A 25211-nucleotide genomic window follows, 5' to 3' on the forward strand; every position below is an offset into this window, starting at 1 on the left:
TGCAGATGTTGTGCTCTATTTATCATCTACCACAAGAGTAGCAACTACCTTTTGAAAAATACCTGCATACAATGTTCCCTTTTAATTTCCTGCCAGTGCTGAGTAAGGGCCCCGTCCTGCACACATAAGGTTCCCACCACAACTGGAACCAAATGGATGGCAACACTGGCTGCGGGTGTGCAGCACCAATGCAACACTGCTCAACCATGCACTCACAAAGCTTAGAGGGAACACTGTCTGCATAGCAATACTTCTGCATGACAAGAATTCTTAAGCTAAAAGAGACACTGTATCCCACCAAGACTTTGAAAACAACGTAAAAATACAAAAAAGTTATATGCACTGTAATTTTTATTCAACAAGTGACAACATAGAAAACACACTGATAATAAGTGCTTCAGCAGTGAATGTGGGTTCTAAAAAAGATTAGTTAAGATAAATAGTTTGGTTAAGTCCTAAACCATGTTTTATTCCTTTCAGGAATGCTGAAGTGCCAGTGTTTACAGCTGGAACATCTACATAATAATATTATCAAATATAACCCGCAGTTTTTAAATCAATACTTATAAAAGCCATAATTAATGCTTATTAGTAGCCCCTTGCAAGTTTATTGCTTTGAGTTAATCATTCCAAGAAAAAAAAAAGAAACTTAACACTAATGTCACAGAACCCATTCATTCCCTCATTCAATCTAGGTTGTTAACACTGGAAGCAAAATTTTGCTACTTCCCAAAGGCGTTTTTTTTTAAACTGAAGGCTAACATGGAATTATTCCCCTCCCTGTGACTTGGATTTGCAAACACGCTTAATATTACAACTTAGCCAACAGAAGAACACAACTTGAGAAATGTTTCCCAGAACTGTTAACTGATTATTGTAAGAATTTTATACAAAAGAAAAAAATCCTTACACATAAAAATCTGGTATTTTAAAAGGCATACATGTCATTAATCTCAAAGAAGTGCAGACTGAATATTCAGATCTCTGGATATCAGTGTGCAACAGCAGATATTTGAACTCAGCAATGCTTCAGAAATCTAGTAATATTCAGTGTATTTTACTAAACAGAAGTATATTGGTGATATGTGTGTCCGTTGAATACCCAGTCCTTCCATCTGCAATTATGAAGTATCAAGAGTTCTACCGAAATCACCATCTTCAGAATCTTCATCATCGGAAGCTGCTAGAAAGACAAAATACAGTCAAAGTTGGGAAACATCTAGCATAGTATATATGGGATTTTGAATTACCGTATTTTTTGCACCATAAGACGCACTTTTTTCCCACAAAACAGGGGGGTGGAAAGTCTGTGTGTCTTATGGAGCGAAGGAAACAGATTATATTTTCCTGTTTTCTTCTCCTAAAAAATTGGTGCGTCTTATGGAAAGGTGCATCTTATGGAGCGAAAAATACGTAATTCAAATGAAACTTTACTGAAGCTCGAAGCTATAGTTTTGTTTCAGTATATGTCATCCCAATGTTGTCTGGAATTACATTTACACTAAACCGAAATTGGCTTTTAATGAGCATCTAAATTAAAAAGGTTTTTTTAAGCAAGATGGGTAGGAGGAATATTGAAGACAATTTCCTGCAATTTCAGAAAGTTGTATGAAAAAAATGAAGTGTTCCTGAAACAGGCATACTTGCCGATTGTTGAAACAGCCTTATTTTCTCTTAATACTTTTAATCTAAATTGTTCTAAGAAATCTATATACATATAGGAATAACCTCAATATTATACATACAGGAATAACCTCAATCTATATACATATAGGAATAACTTCAAATACTGTATTATTTCAATACTGAAAATACATGTTCAGCAAACAGACCTGCATTCTACTTTTTGCTTTACAGCTATTCAGCTTATTATCAATAAAGGGCCATAAAGAGGTCAACGTAGCAGCAGAGACTTTGAGCACTTGTGCACTTCTGCTTTCATTTTACATGTAAGTTCATGGATAGCAGTTGAACAGCAACATTTTTTAAAAAATGCCAACAGCACCAGTGCAGAATAACTGAGGGCTGTTTTCCCAGAATGCAACAGTGTGAAATGCACACCACTCTATTTAATCATGAATCACTCCATGTATTAAGAAGACCCACTTTTTAAAACAATTGTCCAGATCCCTCCTGCAGTGTGCATCGGTATTCTCAATATTCCCAAAATTACACAAATACTGTGTTTCCCCGAAAATAAGACAGGGTTTTACGTTAATTTTTGCTCCAAAAATGTATTAGGGCTTACTTTCAGGGAATGCGGTGTTTTTTTTTTTCATGTACAACAATCTACATTTATTCATATATAGTCCTGTCTTCTTCTACTTGCTACACAATTGTGGAGTGCAGGCTTTCACTTAACTGGGGCTTATTTTTGGGTAGGGCTTATATTAAGAGCATCCTGGAAAATCATACTAGGGCTTATTTTCAGGTTAGGTTTTATTTTCAGGAAAACAGCGTAGGAAAATCCATTGACTGAACAGACCACATTAATCAAATACATTTAATATCTGGGATTTGATCCCCCACCCCCCAGTAGTTATGTAGAGAGGACATGGAAAAATAGTTAACAGAGGACAACAGAAAGAAGATTATCAACTACTATTGGAAAAGATTAGAGGCTAAATCCATGTTCATCTTTCAGAAAAGCAATAATGAAACACACACTGTATGTACTCTTCCTTCACAAAAGAGAAAAATAAAGGTCAAGTGAGTTGTGGCAATACAAATACTGGCTGAGAAATTCTGCTCTATGAGCCAACTCATACAGTCCTGGTTCCTGCTGTATCAAGTTTCATCTCACTGTACAAGTCAAAGACAAGCAGAGAGTTTGGACTAGCTCTGGTATCAAAGAACACTAGGATTCACACTCATTGGGAAGTAAAAAGGAAACATGGAAATATTTGGATGCAGACAGGGGCAAGAAGGTGGTAATTTCAGTAAGTTTAGCAATTGTGCCTGCTCACTGCTCCTTTCCTTCCCTTTCACCATCCCACTAACAAGGGCTAACATCAAAAAAGGAGTGGTTCTCAACCTTGTGGCCAGAGATGTCCTTGGAAGCTTTCACCACTACTGTGCTGGCCAGCATTTCCATGAGTTATAGTCCAAGAACATCTGGGGACCCAAGGTTGGAAACAAATGATCAAAACAGGCAAAAGCGTCATGCCAGCTGATGACACATTAACCTTCTTCGTAGGTTAATGTGTCACTAGAGGCTGATTTTACTGCATATTACCCTAAAAGCATAAAACAAACATTACAACTGTGCCCCAATAAGGCAGATGCATTAGGCAACATTCTGTTGGAGTAGTTCCGCTATCATAAACAGGATATGGACACTGGAAATAATTTAAATGAACGGAAAGTTTCCTATTTCCTCCTTCAGATTCTGAGGCTCCCTACGGCTCCCTTTTGACCTCCTCCCACATGGAAGCCTTTGGGAACTTTGGGATGGGGGAAGACTTTAACAATAAAAAAATGGCTGCTGAATCACAATCATTGGAGTAGGAACAAAAAGGGAGCTGTAGGGAATTTCAGGACAACAGGATAGATACCCTGGGGAGCTTTCGAACCTGAAATGAGATAGGAAGCTTTCCATTTGTTTAAATTCATTATTTCTGGAATCTGGATCAAATTTATGCCACTGTAACCATATCAGTTGGGACGTGGTGGCGCTGCGGGTTAAACCGCAGAAGCCTCTGTGCTGGAAGGTTAGAAGACCAGCAGTTGTAAGATTGAATCCACGCAACGGAGTGAGCTCCCGTCGCTTGTCCCAGCTTCTGCCAACCTAGCAGTTCGAAAGCATGTAAAAATGCAAGTAGATAAATAGGTACCACCTTGGTGGGAAGCTAATGGCATTCCGTGTCCAGTCACGCTGGCCACATGACCACGGAAACTGTCTTCGGACAAACTCTGGCTCTATGGCTTGGAAACGGGGATGAGCACCACACCCTAGAGTTGGACACGCCTGGACCAAATGTCAAGGGGAACTTTTACCTAATCATACCAACATAATTTTGTCCACTGTATACATTCTTAAGAAAAAGGATCTAGCTGAATTGTTGGTGGTCATTCAAAAGCTAGTTGCAAACTATGAATTTCATTTGCTTAAATTGGTGATACTAGTTCTCTTTATGAACAAAATGAACATACAAAACTTTATTATTCCATTGGATAGTTAAGCACATACTAGGTATCCTCCACTGAAATAAATCCGTTTCAAAAGTATTTAATTTTAGCTTAACTATGTCATATTTTTAGCCTTCACACCTCAACACTGACCAAGAGGGAGCAAAGTACAGGCACTCAAGACACTTGACTTGAGGACACTTTGGATCATATGTGTCAATATAAAGACTGGACTAGATTCCTTCAGGTTCCCTTCATAAGCTGCGACAATTCTACACAAAACTCTTTCTTTTGTGTTTTATTAGTTATGCTACTCAGTACTATAGAAAACTGGAGATCAATCCAAACACATATACACTTAGCGCTATACCCTCTCATCACAGATTTGAGATTATTTATTTGCTGTTTTAACATTCAAGGAAAACTAAACAAGGGGAAACCACCTACTTTCAATATCATCCATGTGTGCCTGAAGAGTTCTCGCAAGATTAATAAACTAGAAGCAATACAGAAAGAAGGGAGTTTTAAAAGTTGCAAGTCACCAAAGGATTTTAAAGCAATTAAAATCCAGAAGCATGTTTATTATCTGCAAGAATTTCAAGCATTTCCTCTTTTCCTTTTATGTGAACAATTCCAGATGTCTCTAGGAATGCTCTCAAATGAAAAAAAAAGGAATTGAGGAACACAGTTACAGTCACTTTTTTGCTGCAGAAGCTAGAAAAAAGCCTGCTGCATGCATGGAAATGGCTACTGTCCAACTATGACCCAACAGTTCCCATGTTACATTTCTCCACACATGTACAGTCATGGCCAGAAATATTGGCACCCTTGCAATTCTGTCAGAAAATGCAACCCTTCTCTCAGAAAATTGTTGCAGTTGCAAATTTTTGGTACTCACATGTTCATTTCTTTGGTTTGCGTTGGAGCAACACAAAAAAACAGAGATGAAAAGTCAAATCTGACACAATCCGAAATAGATACCCAAAAATGGCCTGGCCATTTTAGTGGCACCCTTAACTTAATATTTGGTAGTACCCCCTTTGGAAAAAAATAACTGAAATCAATCGCTTCCTGTAACCATGAATGAGTTTCTTACACCTCTCTACCGGAATTCTGGACCACTCTTCTTTTGCAAACTGCTCCAGGGCCTTCAGATTTGAAGGATGCCTTCTCTCAATTGCTGTTTTGAGATCTCTCCACAGGTGTTCCATGGGATTCAAATCTGGACACATTGCTGACCATTTCAGAACTCTCCAGCACTTTGTTTGTAACCATTTCTGAGTGCTTTTTGAAATGCGTTTCGGGTCATTGCCCTGCAAGAAGACCCATGGTGTCTCTGGTGGAGACGCAACTTTCTGACACTGGCTACTACGTTGCACCCCAAAATGCTTTGGTAATTATCAGATTTCATGACATTGTTCACACAGCCAAGGCATCCAGTGCCAGAAGCAGCAGGCAGCTTTTGAACCTCCACCATGTTTGACTGTAGGGAATGTGTTCTTTTCTTTGAATGCCTCATTTCTTTTTCTGGAAACAGTGCCATGACATCCTTGACCAAAAATATCTACTTTTGTCTCATCTGTCCACAGTACGTTCTTTCAGAAGGATTGTGGTTTTGTCACATAAGTTTTGGCATACTCCAATCTTGTTTTTTGTGCCTTTGTGTCAGCAGTGGTGTCCTCTTGGGTCTCCTACCATAGCGTTCCTTTTCATTCAGATGGTGATGGATAGTGTGAGCTGACACTGGTGTACCCTGTGTCTGCAGATCAGCTTGAATTTGTTGGGAAGTTAATTCTGGGTTCTGTATCCAAAATTAAAACAACCCTTTGTTGTAATTTTTCAGTAATTTTGCTCTTCTGTCCATGTCCATGGGCTGTAAACCTCTTGATGATATTGTGCACAGTGGACATAGGAACATTAAGATCTCTAGAGATGGACTTGTAGCCTTGAGATTGTCAATGTTTTTCCACATTTTTTCTCTCAAATCTAAAGACAACTCTTTACACTTTATTCTTTTCTCTGTGCTCAGTGTCACACACAACACAAAGGTTGAGTCAACTTTTCTCTATCTTAACTGGTTGCACGTGTGATTACTATATTGCCCACACCTGTTACTTGCGACAGTTGTGTCTAAATACAAATTAAAGGAGAATCACGTACTTGAAAAGCAATTATTTCTTACAATTTAGACAGGGTGCCAATAGTTTTGGCCAGTACATTTTTGGGTTTCTGTGTAGGGTTGTATCAGATCTGACTTTTCTTCTCTGGTTTTTGTGTTGTTCTAAAGCAAACCAAAGAAATGAACATGTGAGTACCAAAACATTTGCAACTTCAACAATTTTCTGAGAGAAGGGTTGCATTTTTCTGACAGAATTGCAAGGGTGCCAATATTTTTGGCCATAACTGTATGTAAATGTGCAGTGAGACTGGATGAGTATAATTTCTTTCTTTGTTTCTCACCCTTCCTCAGTAGAACTCAGGGTGACTAACAGCCTACAGAAAAACATACAAGAGAAATGATAGGATGTGTTACTTGCATGCAGGCATCATCTGAGCAGAGTACATGCCAAACAAAAACTGGTTTAAAACTTTTAGCTTGAGATATGTAGAAAGGCAGGATCAACACTATTACCTACAATCTGCTGAAATACATACAAATGGCTTCACGTCCCACGCTAAAACTATTTAGACTTACAACATTTCAGTTATCTGCATGCCAAAGGCTAGTGATACCTGGAATCTCAGTAATATAAGCTACCTTTTGAGGTCTACAAGATCCCTTAACAGACTGGGTATTACAGAGCTAGGAGTAGGAGAAGAAACATAAAAATTCCAAAAATCATGGCTGTACAGTAGACCCTTGACTTACAGACGGTTTGACTTACAGACTTTTTGAGTTACAGACTTCTCTGGCCGCAAAATTTAGGTTTGACTTGCAGCCTGAGAATTGACTTACAGACCAGAAAAAAACCAAAATGGAACAAAAACAGCCTGTTACGGGATTAATCGGTTTTCAATGCACTGTAGGTCAATGGAGACTTAACCTACAGACTTTTTGACTTGAGAACCGCCTTCCAATACGGATTAAGTTCTCAAGTCAAGACCCCACTGTATACAGTATGTGGGCCAAGCTCCTGTGTTTAAAGCAAATTCCAAAATGGAAGCTGTAAAGTCAGCTCAGAGGCAGCAGATTTCACCTCTGGTAATGTAGGTTTGATTGTCCCTCTCAATCTTGTTAGAAAAAAGCTGCAAATCACTCAGCACACATTTGTAGATGCATACACAAATACAGTGTGCTTTGTATTGAAATACAGAGGAAAACAGAAATATGGCAAATCCCGCTATTGGAAACCTGAAATCTGCCACCTCCACTTAACTCTGCAATGCCCATTTTGGAACTCACTTTAAACAAAGGCACCTGGCCTGCACATCTGGCCAGGTCTTACATTTCTTCTGCACCAGTCCCAGCTCTGTAATGCCCAGCCTGACAAAAGTTCCCACGGAGCTCAAAAGCTAGTTTCTGTCTGTGAGATTTTAATAGTCTAAAAATATAGCATCCATCCTTGTTTTGGGATTTTGTACAAGGATTGCACAGCACTTTTTCCTGCATATTACAATCATTTGAAAGAGTTCAAGAAAATCTGCTTAGGTCAGTGGTTCTGTTTTAATAGAATGAAATTGGTCCTTAGGAAGGTGAAACTCCTTTAGAGGAGAACAAATGTTATAACAACAAAATAAGAAAATATTTTCCCCATATAGGGAATTCTTAATGGTCAAACAAGGAAACTTATAATGCTTAGGTTTCTTCCAAAAAAATAAAAAGTGTATGCTGTGTATCTACCACCCCATAGAGCTTAAAACTTTCTCTGGCCAATTTACTTTTAAAAAATTAAATTATGCAGGCTACATATTCCCCCACCCCACAAGCTGGATACCCAATTTACCAATCTCTGAAGGGTGGAAGGTTGAGTCAGCCTCGAGCCAGCTACCTGAGGCTGGGATCAAGGTCAAGTTGTGAGGAGAGTCATTACTACAGTACTGCAGTTTAACCACTGCATCATGAGGCTCAAAAGTATTTCTGAACTACATTGCAAGTGGTTCTTCAGGTTTTCCTGGCTATTCAAAGCATGTGGGCATAGAGCATGAGACTGCAGCAGGCAAGGGCATAACAACCCAGGTTGACAACACAGCCGTTTTGATCCTGGCCATGATAAATTTTGAGAAAACACGAACCATGAAATAAAACAGTAATAATTTGGCTCTTGCAAAAACAGCTCACATCACTTACCCGGACACGTGTGTTGGCCTCACTTGTAGTCCCCAACATATCTGAAAAGCGTTGTTCACACAAGTGTAACAACACTACAAGGTAAAGCCCAGAACTGATAAATTCATAGTCTGCCTGGAAGAAGAGAATATCATTAAGTCAAACAAGTTTTGAAGGGACAATCTGAAAAGCACTTCTAGTGCTATGTTACACAGATTTTGTCCCAAAACAGTTATGTACTGTAAATGTGTTCTTACTTCAGCAATAGCCACTGAAAACTGAGCTCTTAAGATGGTTGTGGTTTAAAGAAACAGCTTTATCAAGACAGAACTCACTCTCAAACAAATCTACCTTCAATAAGTGGATATTTGCATGCTTATGTAGTCACCTTAAGAAAAGTAAAGGTTGATTGAATTAATTGGAAGCAACTATTTTGGGCTCCTTTCAGTTAAATAAAGGGTGCCCCTTGAGAATGTCCAAAGTGCAATAATTTAAATTAGTTTAGGGTACAGAAATTAACTACCAAATATTTAAGAAGAGAAGCAAAGTACATTACAATTATATAAAGGGATATTGAAAGATTAGTGCTACTTAGCGTTCAAAGCAATGAACTTAGAAACAAAAAAATCTTCAATCACCTCTGGGTAATTAAGCTGCACAAGTCTCATAGCTGAACTTTTAACAGTAAGACTCCTCTGAATCCCATATTAGTAACACCTGCTACCCAGTCGTTACACAATTCATCTCCAAGCAGCTGTATGCCCTTCAGCCTTTCCCCCACCTCCATAATTTCTCAGGTCTATCATAGTGCTATCTTCTTTCTTCTGGACATGGGCCAGTAGCAAGGCAAAAGCACTTTTGCAGGAGGGAGAAAGAAGTATGTATCTATATAATTATAATATCAGCAGATGCTGCTGCTGATGGCTACTGATGTCCCAGAATAAAAAGCAGATCTGCTCCCATCTTCATATGTATCTGCTGTAGAAATATGGCACTTGTGTTCTGCTGTAACAGGAAGCCTTTCTTCTCATTCAGGCGCAACAGGGCTTCCATCCAAACGTGCAGAAGATTACACTGCACAGTCTTCTACATAAAAAGAGACCAAAAAAGATTGTCCGTGCCAAGAAACATGGTCTGCTTCTGCTTGAAAGCCTTGTGCCAATTCCTTAGCTCTTAGGACTATTTGCTTAATGGGGTCAACAAGTACAGGCAGAATACCAATATTCATTTTGGATTCCTACTCATTTCTATCTGTTCTCTTTCCAAGTGATGTGAATAATTTAAAAACACACACAGATCTGACACACAAAATGTATCCTACATGGGCATTATATAATTTATATTTGATTTGAATAGCTATTTTCTTCTAGAGAAACAGCTGTCCTGAGTCATAGCACTAAACTTGACACTTACCAAATTAGCCAAAATATACTAACTTGTTCGTTTGCATGTGCTCTATGAAGCTCATGGATATCAAAATCATCGAAATTGAGATGCAGCTTCTCCTTGCACAGCTCACAAGTAGTAACTGCTTCCAATGAAGAGCCTGGGAGAAAAAAAAATAGGATATATCACCTTGTCATTTCGCCTTGAAAGAATTCTTGAAAAACTAATCTGATTTAATAAAGTAAATGGAATCCCACTATTGAACTGAAAGCTAGATTTAGCCTAATATATACAACTGCATACCTAAAACAAAGTTAAGTGAATACATGCACTCACGATCAGACATCCCAACTTCTATGTTCCTCATAGCTAGACATTTGAAAAATCCACTGGAAAATTCACATTTCTAAACGAGTATTTTCCCATCATTTATATTTCTAAATATATTTTGCTATTTATGAGCATAGCTGTATCACAACATTTGACTAAGTGTAAAATCCAACAAATACAATTTCAATTCGTACAGGATGTCCAGATCAGGTCAATTTCTATTGCAAAGTACGAAGGTCAAATTACCCAAGTATCCTTAGCAAAATAAGATACAAGCAGTTTCCTATACACTACCAATTAATGAAAACTGAGATAAACATATCAAAGTTTCACATTGAAAAGGTAACAACATAGTTCAGAAGAAGTGTCTCTAGTAGTAGATTGTGGCATAGAAATTACAGTCATGCCTCACTTAACGATTGCCTCGCTTAACAAGGAAATCACTGTACAATTAGGTTTTTGCAATCGCTTTTGCGATCGCAAAACGATGGTTTAAATGGGCTTTTTCCACTTTGCGATGATCAGTTCCCTGCAACCAGCTGATGTCCAGGTTTCAAAATGGCCACCGGCTGAAGAAAATGGCCCCCACTGTTTTCTAGGACAGATTCCTCGCTTTACAGGCACTGAAAATGGCCACCGTATGGAGGATCTTCGCTGGATGAGCAGGTATTCAGCCCATTGGAACACATTGAACAGTTTTCAATGTGTTTCAATGGTTTTTAAAAAATTTCGTTTGACGACGTTTTTGCTCTACAGCGATTTCGCTGGAACGAATTAATGTCATCAAGCGAGGCACCACTATATGGGAAAGTAGCTTGCACGTTGTTCCATGATCTCCAACTTTCAAGAATTGAGAGAATTGCACAATTAGATTATAATAATAAATGTTTATTACGGTCATTGACCAGCAAAAGTAAGATACATTTTTTAAATTAGGAGACATAAAAACAATATAAAAGCATTAAAAACACTAAAAACACCAAAGCACTAAAAGCATCTATATACATATATACATCTTACTAGATATCTCCTACCTCCCTATCATAGGCCTCATCTATGTGCTATTACAGCTTGCATAGAATGCCAAATTTGTTATTTTAAAGCTCATATAGCCCGTGTGATCATTAATTGGTGTACACCAATTTACAGATTCTATAGCTGCGCTTTAGGTGGAACCTTTCCTTCATGGATTTTTATTGCAGCAGCACAGAATTTAGCAACTTTTGTCAGCAAATCTGAATTAAGCCCAATATATCTGCCAGGGCATCACCCTGTCAGCAAAAGCTGTGTGTAGTGTGCCTCTGATCATCCAGAAAATGCCCTTATGTAAGGGTCAACATGGACTTCTCGAATGTCAGAGTAAAAAGCACAGTGAAGTAACACATGGGAGATAGATTCAATCTCACCAGAGTTACAGGGGCATAAACGCTGAGTGTAAGGGGTGTTGTTATACTTCCCATCCTGGACTGCTGACGGACGTGCATTGAAGCGGGCCAAAGTAAGAGCTCTGCGTTGTTTAGGTGTTAAGGGTAAGTAGAGATATTTTGCCAGTTTGGGTGGAAGCAGTGTGTTGTCAAGTATAAACCTATTTCTGATAGTACCAAGGTCCTGCTGCCTTTCTGTCTCAATAATACGCTGCCTAAGATTACTCTTGGCCTTAACGTATCCCATTTGTTGGATACTTTCTACCGAATAGCCATATCTGTTGATTTTATGGTATATTGCTCTCTTCCAAGGTGACTGATAATTATCCTGTAATACCAGTGAAGTCAGTCCAATTGGCTGAAAGGTTAGTTTTAGCCAAAAGTTAAAAACAGCTAGCCAAGCTCTGGCTTCAGCCTTCAGGTAGCCCACTTCAAGCCTGAGGGCTGCATTAGATACCCCTCTTGGTACTTGTAATATAGCTCTCACAAATTTAGACTGAACTACTTCTAGCTGGATAAACGAAGAATAGGGGCCCAATTGTGCTCCATACAAAAGCTGACTAAGGGATTTGGCCTGAAACAATCTTAGTGCTGCTGGAATGTACTGACCTCCCTTTGAATAGAAGAATTTTAGTATAGCAAGGCTAGATTTTTGTGCTGCTTGTACCACATTGTTAACATGGGCCTTGTGGTTTCCTTTATATTGGAGAACAACACCCAAATATTTATAAGCCTTAATTTGTTCTATCTCATGCTCATCTATTAACCACTTATAGATCCTGGGCCTTTGAGCAAACACTAAAACTTTGGTCTTCGAGTAATTATCTGTAGCATTTCCTCTTTACAGTATTGTGCAAGAGCGTGTAAAGCTCTCTTTAGTCCTATTGGTGTCTGCGAAATTAGGACTGCATCATCTGCGTATAACAGAAGTGATATATGTCTGTTGGCTAGTTTGGGGAGATGGAACTCTGGACGGCTGAGTGTCGTTACCATTGAGTTGATATAGTAATTAAATAACATCGGAGCTAATATACACCCTTGCTTCACACCATTATAGTTTGGAACTTTATCAGACAAATGTCCTTCCTTATTGCATCTAACTTGGAGTGTTGTATTTTCATGCAGCTTATACATAAGCAGAAGACATCGATCTATTGTGGAGGACTCTAACTTACTCCAGAGCCTATCTTGTGAAATTAAATCAAAAGCCAATCTAAGATCAATAAAAGCGGCAAATAGGCACCCTCGGGGCTTCTTAGTGTACTTATCCACTAGGTGCCTTAGAATAAGGGCATGATCCTGTGTAGATCTACCAGATCTAAATCCAGCTTGTTCATCTGCCAAAACACTCTCAGAATCCATCCAATCTATCAATTTCCATGATAAATGTCTGGCATAAAGCTTACTAATTATGGGTTGTAAACTAATTGCACAATTAGATTCAAAAAGGAGGTTCTCTTCTGCTGTCTTTATGACACTTTATGGGAGTTGTGGGGGGAGGTGGGTCCAACCCTACCAGTTTTTTAAACTTAAAATGTTACAGATTCTTCCTTAAACTTATTATATTTTTCTGGCCCTCATTCCACCAATTACCAATTCTTATTTTAGCCTGTAAGCCCCAGTCTTTTTATAAACCCGCTTCAAACATTTAGAAGTACTCCAAGACAAGATGGGAGGCATGCTATATGGGAAGAGTAGCATCAACAGAAATTACATCTGTTTTTCCTTCCATCTACAGGAGTCTTAATTGACAGAACCACAACATATTCACAAAAGGCAACTGAGGAGCAAAGACAGTGGCCAGAATCCTGTGTGATTTATGTGTGTTTAAGTTAAATGGAGTGCTTAAGTTAACTGCAGGACTCAGAGAGACAAACTGCTACTGACTAATGAGATACTGGTACTGCCCTATCATCCTGCAGGAACATCTAGTAACGTGACTGGCACCTCATCAGTCAGTAACAAGTCAGTGGCAGTTCACTGCTCCAGTTATACAGTTTAACTTATGGATGCATAATTCACCAACAGAATCCTGATCAGTATCCTTTTTCCTAAACTACTGTCTAAAAAAGCTACTTTACCTGAGTTTATCTTGGACTGCAGCCACTTCTTCATACAATCCTGGTGAACATATTGCAGACTCCCAGTGCATTTACAAGGTTCTATTAAAGGGTTAGTAGGAGATGTAGATGACATCTGACAAATTCTACATAAATCTCCCTCTTCCTCTTCTGAATCCTCTGAAAGGAGACTAATGAGATAACAGCACATTTTCACACAGAACTAGAAAAAGCTTTCCATACAGTAATACATTAATGTGAAACACGTCTCAGATGATAATGACTTTAAAAACTGCAAATGATGAATAGCTTTCTGAAGGCAACTACTTAGTGGATGGAGGAGAAATCATTTATATAGGGATCCTATACCATTCTCTGGAAATCCTAGCCTTTACAGAACTGGGTTTTCCTCTTTATTCTGCAGCCTCATGTGCCCTCCTGAAATGCTGCTACTAGGGGTTAGGAGACCACTGGGAGGTAGGGGGCTACTACTGAAAAGGACTTGGCAGAAATAGTGATTTTTTTATGAAAAAGGAGGAATAAGTCTGGGTCTAAGTCAATACACCCAAAGAAAAATTAAAGCTCTACTAATATGCAATTTCCAGTAATATCTACATTTAAAATTTCATTACTAAGTTACACAAACAGGACTTTACCTCTCTTTAATTTTCTGAAGCCTTTCAGGATCTCTTGAAGGTGGTATTTTAGACTTGTCAGTGTCTTGTCCATCAGGCTGATTATTCCAGCCTGAAGGAATAATATCTACTGTTATCATAACATTATCAGACAGATTGTTCCCCAGTGTTGGGGGCACTGCAAACCGGAAAAGTGAGCCAGGAAACATCCCTGATATTCCTGAATTCCTTCTACCATGCACTGAATCATGCCCTGAGGCAACAGATGTAGCACCATTAGGCACTGCAGGTGTTGGCGGCCTAGCAGCAGGCCTGATGGATTCACTTTGTGCTTCAAGAGATGCCTCCCCACCAGACTCTCTTCTCCTAAAAAGATGTAGTGATCTTGGAGGTGCTTCAGAGGTAGAGGTCCTTGCAGTTTCATCTCTTCCTTCTCTCCTCCTTCTGGAAAACAAAGGTGTACATCTGTTCCTGAGAGAAGATGATAGCCAGGAACCTGTATTTCTGCTTTCAGACTCATGCCTGTAGCTTTCAGTTTCTGAATCAGTATTATGATTTGAGGCAACACCTGACAGGCCCCATCGTCTTCTAAGAAAGCTAAATCCCTGAGCAACATCAGGAGTCTGAGCTTCTGTACCTTCAGAAGTGGTACCTGTGCTGGTTGCACTAGCTTGGATAGTACTGTGAGCTCTTGGAATGGGTGAATCTTCAGGCCTGGAAGTGAAAGAGTCTTGGCTAGACCTCCTAGAGAAAAATGTGGAGGACATACTGGAAGCTAAACGAGACAGTAGTTGCCTTGTTGAACGTCTTCCTTCATTATCAGACGGAGGCTCGCTTAGTGACCTTTGAGACGGTGTAACTCTTTCAGAACCACTCAAGGAACTGGTTCCACTTCTCACTGCACCATGGGTAAATTCTGGCTGTATATTCCTTTCAGAAGACTCTAATTCTCTTGGGATATAGTTAGATCTTGAATTCCAGCTATGGTCTCTAGACAGTAATGATGATTGATGTTCAGAAGGCAACTGGCGGTTCATGGATGTGTTCAGTCTCAAAGAGCTCAATGAAGTTTCTTTTGGTCTTGCTCCCTGTGCATATGAAGAAGCTGATCTTTCTTGCAGATCTACCACGAAAACAGTAACAAAAACCAAAAGGTATTACATAGGAATCAAATGTAGGCTACAGTTCAACATGAATTAAATAGGCCCCAGCAAATGCATGCCTACAACCCCATTTCCATGCATGTTTACTCAGAAATAAATGTCAATGAATTCAATGGGAGTAAGCATATAAAGAACTGCAACCTTTGTTGAACACATGGTTGGTTATATTCCTTTCATTTTTATCTTGCCCTTTCCCCAGGGACCTCTGGGCATCATACATTGTTCATCCTCCCCTTTTCTCATTTTGCTCTCAGCAAATTTCTGAAGCAAGATTGAGAATGCAACTGGCTCAAAGTTCACTGGGATCTTCCCAGTGCTAGTCCAACATTAACCACTGCTCCATACTAACTCTGAAAATACTATTACAGCAATGTGAATAAAGTATTACGTGTAGTTCTAATTCAAATTCCTTGTATACCACAAAACTACTATACTGCCAGATTGCCTGACTGGCAAACTTCCCCCATCTCCAAATTAATTCAATAGTAGTTACACTGTACAGCAGGGGTGTCAAACTCAAATTCATCGGGGGGCGCATCAGCAGTTTGGTCCCCATCAAAGGGCCGGTTGTATATGTAGGGCGCCCTTATGGGGGGAGGGAGGCCTGTGCGGTGGGGTTGCGCCCGGCGCGCTGAGCGGCTCCTTGCGTTGGACGGGCGGGCACTGTTGATTGGCAGGCGCTTGACAGTGATGGGCAGGAGCCCTTCCATGGAAACCGAGCCGAGGGAGGGCGGGGGCGGCCAATCTGGCGGGGGGGCCCTCCCTCCGTGGCAAATCAGGAGCGGGTGGGAGATGTGCGCCAAGGCAGGAGGAGGACGTCCGAGGTTTTCCTTTGTTCTCTCTCTCTGTGTGTGTGTCTCTCTCTTCCCCCCAAGTCATCATCCTCCCCCTCCTCCCCCCCACTCCCCCACTCCCCTCACGCCTCCCGCCCTTTCCCGCCCGCCCTCGACCACTTGAGGCAACGCAGCCCGAGCGCCGAGGCGCAGTCCTGCCTCCCAGCGCCTCCGTGCAGCGCCCACGCGGGGTGGCTCCGGCTGCGCTTGCGAGGGGGGGAGGAAAAAAAGCCCCGAGAGAGAGAAAGGTGAGGGGCGACGGGAGAAGACGAGGGGCGGCGAGGGGAGCCAAGCGAGAAGGAGGCGAGCCCCCTTGCTTGCTTTCGCTCTGGGGATTTGGAGCCAAGGGTGGCGGTGCCAGGGCGGTGGCGAGGGCACCCGGGAGGGACGAGCGGGGGGGGGACCCGTGGTCCGTCGCCTCAGCGCTCCGTGGGTGAGCGGGTCTCCTCAGGGATGTCTCAGCCCGACGCGAGGGCGAGGCAGAGGGCAGCACCCGGCCACCTCTCCGGCCTCTCCTTCAGCCGTGCTTCTGCCCCCCCGCCTCAACTCGGCTGCCCCCATGTTCCAGCTGCCCCTCCTCAACTTCAGCCCTCAGCAGGTGGCCGGGGTGTGCGAGACCCTGGAGGAGAGCGGCGACGTGGAGCGCCTGGGGTGCTTCCTGTGGCGCTGGGGGCCGGAGAGGCGCTCCACCGCAACGAGTCGGTGCTGCGTGCCCGCGCCGTCGTGGCTTTCCACGGCGGCCACTACCGCGAGCTCTACCACATCCTGGAGAGCCACAAGTTCCCCAAGGAGTCGCACGCCAAGCTCCAGGCCCTGTAGCCCTGTCCCCATCAAAGGGCCGGTTGTATCTATAAGGCTGGCGGCAGCTCCGCGGGCCATCAGACGAGGTCTGGCGGGCCGGATTTGGCCCGCGGGCCTTGTGTTTGACACCCCTGCTGTACAGTATATCAGGATTGGAAACTCCAAAGTGTCTATGGGCTTTTTTAAACAAACATCCTCAAGACCTACACCAGCCCGAAAAATGAATAGAGAAAGAAAAATGAAACCTATAAATGGCCAGAAATCCACTTCCAATGAAGGCCAAAACAAGGAGAAACTGTGGCTTATAGTAACATAACATCAGTAACTCTTGAAGTTTCAATAGTGAAAAATGACATTTCCCCCCTAAAACTACCACTAAAACTTCCTTTAATCCACAGCCTTGAGGGCTGAACTTTGCCCACACCAGGCCACATTTTGACCAGCTTTATTGTATGTGAATGGCATTTTTAGGCACATTGTTTTTTTTAAATACCATTCCCTTTTTTCTGGGGGTGTTCTGGGACTATGTAGCTTGCCCAAGACTATACAGGCTCACTCTCACCATATGAGACACAGTGAGGAACTGAACTCCCAATTCCTAGTTCTGCAGCCAGATGCTCCAACTTACTGAGCAATCCAGCCATCTAACATCCACAATACTGTCCACCTTAACCTACAAATAGAACTAAAAATATAAATAAATAGTATCATTTTTCTCACACATCTTCTTTTATAGTTTCTCCACTCTCCGAGCATGTGTGAAATTCTGCACATGCAAAGCTCTTCTGACTCCTCCCCAGCACTACAGTACCTGTTCCACCCCCTTCCCAAACCTGCATCTGCAGATCAACACAAGAAAGTCACAACATGATAGGAAATGTAATGAATCTGAAAGGCTTCCTTGTGCAAGCAGAAATGCTTTCTTACCGCACAACATCTTTGGAATCAAGAAATATTTAGAGCAAAGGAAAAATGCTGCTTTAGTCAAAAGTGACATTAATGGCACTGTTATGTGAAACAAATTTCATATAGAAAGCGTGTGCTTCTTTGTTTGCAAATAACCAAAGAAATTTCAAAATGCCAGCTAGAGTGCCATTCTGGTTGCATTCATTCTAAATGTTTAACCCTAGTCTTAAAAATAAAACTTCTCTATAAAGGACACAACAATCAGAAAAGTTACAAGCATTTGTGTTTCAACTGTATTTTTAAATGCCAAATAAGAACAGAGGATGATCAGAAAGGATAAGGGCCTAAAGGATCACTTGCTTCCAAACTACAATACTATAAACTTTTGCCCATGGGATTGCACTTAAATTGGCAGTCTTAAAGACTATACCACAAACATTTCCATGCAACAAGGTGTAACTCTCTCCATAATTCCTTTAGCATGGAGAACACTGTATGGCAGGAGTCATTCATAGATCACAGACACAGCTTTCTGGGAAGGATTCTGCTGCGGTATAAAAATCTAACCTCCATAGGAATCACTTCTGGTCAATGGCTACTGTATCCTTGAAAAGCTTGAGTCACACTTTATTTTCTCCCCTGGAGACCATCAGTCACACAGAATGGAGAACTGGCTCCAAGAAGCCACATTCTTAGCAATGTACAATATAGCTATTTTATTACTTGAAACTAGATACAGGATCAATGACAACTGCTTTAAAAAACAATTGTTTAAATCCTCACACATATAATCAAGTAAGAATGCCTTGCATCAAACTCATTTCTCTTAGAAAAAAATGACGATATGGGACAGCTTCCTATAAAAAGAAAATCTTTCTATCACAAAAGCATAGTTCTGTGTGAGTGTGCATCAGAAACAGTGGCTTCCTCTAAGCAAGAGTTTGACTGTGAACATTACAAATGGAATCAAACATAACGTGCCTACAAATTCTCAAGTTTCCAATACATACATGATGATGATGGGAAATCACCATTCCTGTGACTACAATCCACAAGACTACTAACAGACGGGTCTGTTCTTTCTAGCTCTCTCCTCTCTCTCACAAGTTCAGTTCCTAATGATCCAAGTACCATAGATGAAGATCTGGGCACATCACTGTACCGCCATGAGGAATCTAAAACATAAGTTAAAACTGTTACGTCTTCTTACTTCCTTGCTACAAATTTTAAACACTCAGCACTTAACTGCCATGCTCTTGAATGCACACAGCCCTACCGGGCTGTCACTTCTCTTCTGAATATTGTTAAAACATATGTTTGCAAAGGGAGCAAGTAAGAGGTGACTGAATCAAACATTTTAACTTTTTCTCACCAAGTGCACGGAGAACAGAGAGGGATATGGAAGTATTATCTAAACATGTCCCAAGTAGAGTAATTGAATGTATCTCTCTCTCAAAAAAAGTGGGCCCCACATTTTCAAAATGTTTGCTACACTGATTTATCACTTGATGGTCAGTTAATATAACTCTGGGTTATAAATTATTTCCTTGTCTATTTCAAAGCTGCAGTTTTGGAAACTATTGCATATGAATCCAGCTCTACTCCACAAAAGCCCAGTAAGTTTGTAAGAACTGTATTCAACGGATGTCCTTCTGCCTTTCTGTTCCAGGAGAGGCTTCAATCAATGGAATGGGAAGAGAGCTGCCATAACAAATTCTTTAGCTAATGCACTTCCCATCTCCATCTCATGCAAAACTTCCAAAAGGTTAGAGACCCTCTAGAAAAGCATGGGAAATGGTACAGGAATAGAAGAATAAACAGAAATTGGCTGCCTTCTCATTCCACTTAAAAAACTGGCATGAGATTAAAAGACCTTCCAATCTGATAGGGACACCACTGGATTTAAGATAATTTTTAAGGAGTAGAATCTAGAGTTTAATATAATACCATAATTTTGTTAGCACAAAACAATCTGTTGCAGCAAAATGAAATTTACACAAATTTTATTCATCACTTACCTGAAACTGTATTTAAACCATTACTTCTCACACTGGAGGTAGATGCATAAGAAAGCTTAGGTCTCTTAGAATCAGTATCCTGTTGCTGGTTATGTAGCCTTGAAGAATATGCTCCCTGAGTTCTTTCAGATTCACCAAACCATGAAGATGTAAGAGGCGAAGATGATGACATAGACTACAAGCAGTGTTGGAAATAAATTAATGTTTTTCTGAAAAATAGAACCAGGTCTACAAACATAGCCCTGAATTTAGTTTAGAACAGTGAACTAGTAAAAGATTAAATCAAATGCACTAAGTGAAAAAGCCTGGATAAAATAATGCAGACAGTTTGTGCATAAATGAAGGTACTTTAAAATGAACAGGCTTAATTATTTTCAGGGGAAAGGACCATTGATTTCTTATCCAGTCCTTGAAGGTTCACAGGCAAGCCCCTTCCCCTTTGAAGAAAGAAGCACCACTATTTCCAGAGATAATGGGTAGGTGGGTGTTTTTCTTCTGCTCAACACTTAAATGCCAGTTACAAGTGGAACCGTTATCTTAAATCACAAATCAGAAATAGTGGGGATTCCCTTCTGTTCTGGCACTTACAAGCACTTGTGGAGCCCTAACATCAATATCCAGTAGGTATCTACTGAATGAAGAGGAGCTGAAGAGGAGCACAGCACCAAATGGAAAAGCTTCACCCAGCACCATGGTTAGGAATCCAATAATACAGTGGTGCCCCACATAGCGACGATAATCCATTCTGAAAAAATCGTCGCTATGTGGATTCATCGCTACGCGTGGCAAAAAAGCCCATAGGAACGCATTAAAACATGTTTAATGTGTTCCTGTGGGCAAAAAACTCAACGTTCTGCGGAAATCCTCCACTGCCCGGTAAGCGAGGAAAGGGTGTGAAAACGCAGCGGGCGGCCATTTTCTTTACCCGGTGGCCATTTTGGAACCACCGATCAGCTGTTGGAAAAACATTGTTATGCGATAATTGGTAAGCGAAACAGCTTACCGATCATCGCAAAGCGATGTTTTCCCATTTAAAACATCGTTATGCGATCGCTATTTCGATCGCAAAAACTCAATCGCTATGCGGATTCGTCGTTAAATGAATCGCTCGTTAAGCGAGGCACCACTGTATCATGATCACTGAGGGAGGAGAAATTTGCCTTTCCCTTGCAGTTTCCAATCCCTCCTTTAAATATTACACATTATAGTTACAGATATACAGCACTTTCCCTCCAAAACACAAAGTGGGAAGAAGCTGTATTACAGAATTGAAGATGAAATTCAAAAGGTCTCCCAGCCCTACAATCTGAATAAAGCTAGACTTTGTCATTTCTATGCCACCTCTGGTAACTAAGCACTGCTTCGTTGTGAGTATAGTTTGTAAATTCCTAATTAAGATATTTTCATAAAATTCAAACTGCCTTAAATTTGAATCAATGCTTAAGTTACTCTTTGCTTAAACATGCCTTAAAAATATACATAAAGCCTTTACTAATACAGTTAGATCTTACAGCAAAAGGAAGTAGTATTTTCCCCGTTATCAACTTCACTCTACTGTATTTTCATGTCCATATAAAACCTATATTACATAATCTGCAAACATCTCAACATATTTTAGCTACACATTGGGCTGCCTTTGAAGATAGCTCCAAAACTACAACTGGTACAAAATGCAGTAGGAAAACAGTTCTTGGTTGGAACCAGACCACAGACATATTACCACCTGTTCTTTTTTTATCTGTACTGGCTGCCAATTTATTTCCAGGCCAAATCTGTCTTGACCTTGAAAGCTCTAGCAGAGCAATCCCATGCATGTTTACTCAGAAATACAACTTATCAAATTCACAGGGACTTTATTCTCAGTTTCAGTGTACATACAACCTTGCAACCTAAACTACTTAAAACTCAGAGTGTGGTAAGGTTCTCCCACATGCTCTCTGAAAAACTAACTTGTGGAATTCTGAGGTACTACCACAGTAGTAAAGTTTTCATCTGCTAGAAACAGGACATTTTCGGTAATGGCATTTTTTACTAAGTTTTTATTGGACTTGAGAATTCAGGGTATTTTGCCACTACTATGGTATTTTTCATTTATAATTGATTTTCCCCCTGTAATGTTTATACTATTTTATCTTCTAATAAACTTCCTAGCAAGATAAAAATTTTGATATCCCAGCACCTTTAAAAACTCTCAGCTCACTGAGCTGGAACACCTGGTTAGAAAGGGACAGTCAGCAATTAGATTCCCCAATGTGCCGTGCAAAAGAGTCAGCCTATGTGGCTTTGGGCACACTACATGGTCCTAGAGAGCCCTCAGAATGGTAAACCACTTCTGAGTAGTTTAGAAACTACTGGCAAGGACTGTCAGAATAAACTGGGTAGCAGACAATTAATTACTGTTCAAAACTTAAAACTGCATTTGGGAGGTTATTAAATTTCTCCCAAACACAAGCACATTGCTTCCTTCTTGTGACTTGTTTTGCTTTAGAAATTCTTTTAGGAAGTCTTTTTGATTTTATTCATTTTCACTCAGTAAAAGCTTTATTTAAAAGAATCATAACACCACAAAATGATATTTAAAAGCTTCCAAAATTAGACTGCTCTTGTTAAAATCAGCCACTCTTAACTATATAGAGAAGTAGCTTTGACCATCTCCTGAAAACCTGAATTGATAAGGCTACCACATTACTTTATAATGCAGTTTCAAAGTTATTACTGTTACAACAGAGGCCCTACTTCTTGTGCAAACTACTTTTTCCTCCAGTGATGGAAAAATATACAGAAAGGTTTCTCTAAATTATCAGTGTAGAGAGCAATGATTCTCAACCTTGGGTCTCTAGAAGTTCTTGGACTAAAACTCCTCAAAATCTTCACCACTAGTTGTGCTGGCCAGGATTTCTGGGACTTGGTAGTCCAAGAACATCTGGGGATCCAAAGTTGGGAAGCACTGGAGAGAATCCTGTAGAACTTAGGTTCTCTTCAGTATCCTGGATCCAGGCTACATAAGGCTTTAAACAGAAGAACCATCGTCATGAACTGCTTAATGAGTTTAAGTATAAATGAAATATGCTCCCTGTGACAGCTACCGGTCCACAGCCAGTCACATACCATTTATGAACAATGTCCAACCCAATAAAATGCTTATGCATAAAAGGCTACAATTGGCAGAAGCCAACCAATTCTGAAGTAATTCACATATTCTCCAGTACCGACAACCCCACCTTCATCCCCATCATTATATGTCTATTCAGGCATTCTCCCTTACAAAATTAACAACTACTTGAGTGGAAGGGGCTTCACCTAGTTATGCAGGGTTTGACATTATGAGAAGGTCTACAAAAGAAGTACTCTCCTGTGCAGAGATACCTCCTCAATGTGCACATGTCATGGGCCCATGCTCTCCCTCTCACACAATTATTAACTGGAAAGTGCCTAAGCAATGCTAATCTCTCTTCTTTATTTCACTAATCTTGAACTTGTTCAAGCTTCTTCCTCTCTTCTATTTTCTGTCTTCTACATTTTAAGACTAAAGTATGTTTCTCCACCATTCTTTGAACACAACATAGCTGACTATAGGTACAGTGGACCCGCAACTTATGGAATTAATCCGTATTGGAACAGTGGCTGCAGGTCGAAAAGTCTGTAGGTCGAGGCTCCATTGACCTATAATGCATTGAAAACCAATTATTCCGTAACCGGCCATTTTTGTTCCATTTTGTTCCTCCCCCCCCCGGTCTGTAGGTTGATTCTCCAGCTGCAAGTCGAACCTAAATTTTGCGGCCAGAGAAGTCTGTAACTCGAAAAGTCTGTAAGTCAAGCTGTCTGTAAGTCGAGGGTCCACTGTACTCAACAGATTATCTCAGTTACCACTGTGAAATGACTCAAATATAACCACAAATTGATCTTATGTCTACCATCTTTTCCTTTAAAAAAAAAAAAGGACATTTGATTTGACCTAAAAAGCAAAGTGAATGAACAAAGATTTGCTTGCTCACAATAAACTTGCTAAATTATTTTCCCAGTAATGTTATAGAGGCATTTGAATCATTTAAGAATTATCATGAAACAGTCTCTAAGCACCAGATAATCTACAGATCTGGTACCGTACACAAAGCAGAACAGCAGTAATACAATAATTAAATAATTTCTTAGGTTGCTGAAATATGAACATGGATCTTCACAGATACCTGATTTTTTTCTGATGCAATTCTATGCATGTCATGTTACCAAAAGCCTCTAAAAGAAGATTATAAGTATTGAAGATGATTATACATTTGAGATGTTTGTGAGCAGCAGCATTAGCAGTCATTCCTCATTTGGAAAGTACTAAAAGTGAACCATTAGGAGACCAATGACCAGCTCTTACCAATCTGTTTCTGCTTCCCAAGAATCTTCCAGACCATGGACGATCAAGTGTTCCTGAGTAGCGCGTTGGAGAAGAAGCTGGAAGCTTCCATCGGCTTTCATATACTTCTCTTTCTCCAACTGCCCAATCTCCTCTACTGGAACTATGAAGTCTGCTAGATTCCTACAGAACATATATAGTTGTCTTTGTTTAGTTCAATACATTGTATCTAACAGTTATTATGAGATGTAATATTTATAGCATTTAAACAACACTGGACTGTTTAACAAGTTTCTACTGCTGGGCTGTTATCCAAAACTTGCTGAGCCCCTCCTACCTTCTTAGATCCAATTCATCTAGAAAAGTGAAATTATTTCTACCCCCAGTATAGAGATTAGTTGACATGATCCAAAGAGGCTACAGACACAGTACATAACAGGAGACTTTTACCACAGGAAGGAACTATGTTTCTATTCAACTATGCTCTAAAGAGGAAGGGAGCTGAACATCATTACACTAACCTTTCCCTTCACTAGAAAGATGAAGAGACTTTTCCCATGAAACATGAATTTTTCCGAGTCTCTCCCCACTTCAGTTTTAGTACTGCCTAGGCAGCAAGACTAGAATCAATATAACTGGAGGTATGGAGAAGAAAGAACTTGGTGTGCTCTACAACCATTAGGTCCCTCAACAGCTTAACTTGGACGACTTCATCTTTCTTAAGCTAGCATTTCACCATCATGACAAACTACTGTCTGAGACTGGTGTTAAACATGATACCAGGCAGATTAAAAAAAAAAAAAAAAAACAGATATTTACATTACACTACCAACAATGCAAGTCTGCCATCGACTATTTCTCTTTCAATTGAAACCAAGTAAGAGCTGTTCACCCTTTTTAAATCAGTTCTAGTGC

The 25211-nt window shown here is 40.3% G+C and overlaps 1 protein-coding gene across 15 annotated transcripts in view; it reads right to left on the reverse strand.

Annotated features, from left to right (window-relative positions):
- Nucleotides 1-333: 333 nt before the first annotated feature.
- Nucleotides 334-25211, reverse strand: part of MARCHF7 (membrane associated ring-CH-type finger 7) — a 37115-nt gene continuing 12237 nt past the window's right edge. For 2 of the 15 annotated variants that reach the window (XM_078376133.1, XM_020798386.3), the window contains 9 exons: nucleotides 24318-24479; nucleotides 19952-20126; nucleotides 18944-19108; nucleotides 14252-15353; nucleotides 13617-13786; nucleotides 9832-9941; nucleotides 8417-8530; nucleotides 4576-4624; nucleotides 334-1180 (listed from right to left, as the gene is read on the reverse strand). In XM_078376133.1, the coding sequence (XP_078232259.1) occupies nucleotides 1122-1180; nucleotides 4576-4624; nucleotides 8417-8530; nucleotides 9832-9941; nucleotides 13617-13786; nucleotides 14252-15353; nucleotides 18944-19108; nucleotides 19952-20126; nucleotides 24318-24479 (2106 nt within the window). In that variant the 3' untranslated portion in view covers nucleotides 334-1121. Of the gene's footprint in view, nucleotides 1184-4575; nucleotides 4625-8416; nucleotides 8531-9808; nucleotides 9942-13616; nucleotides 13787-14251; nucleotides 15354-18943; nucleotides 19109-19951; nucleotides 20127-24317; nucleotides 24480-25211 lie in introns of all 15 variants that reach the window. The other 13 variants (XM_078376129.1, XM_020798385.3, XM_078376151.1 and 10 more) reach the window with 8 other exon arrangements.

The sequence above is a fragment of the Pogona vitticeps genome, chromosome 1 (genome assembly GCF_051106095.1).
Source record: "Pogona vitticeps strain Pit_001003342236 chromosome 1, PviZW2.1, whole genome shotgun sequence".
In the NCBI taxonomy this organism is placed as follows: Eukaryota; Metazoa; Chordata; class Lepidosauria; order Squamata; family Agamidae; genus Pogona; species Pogona vitticeps.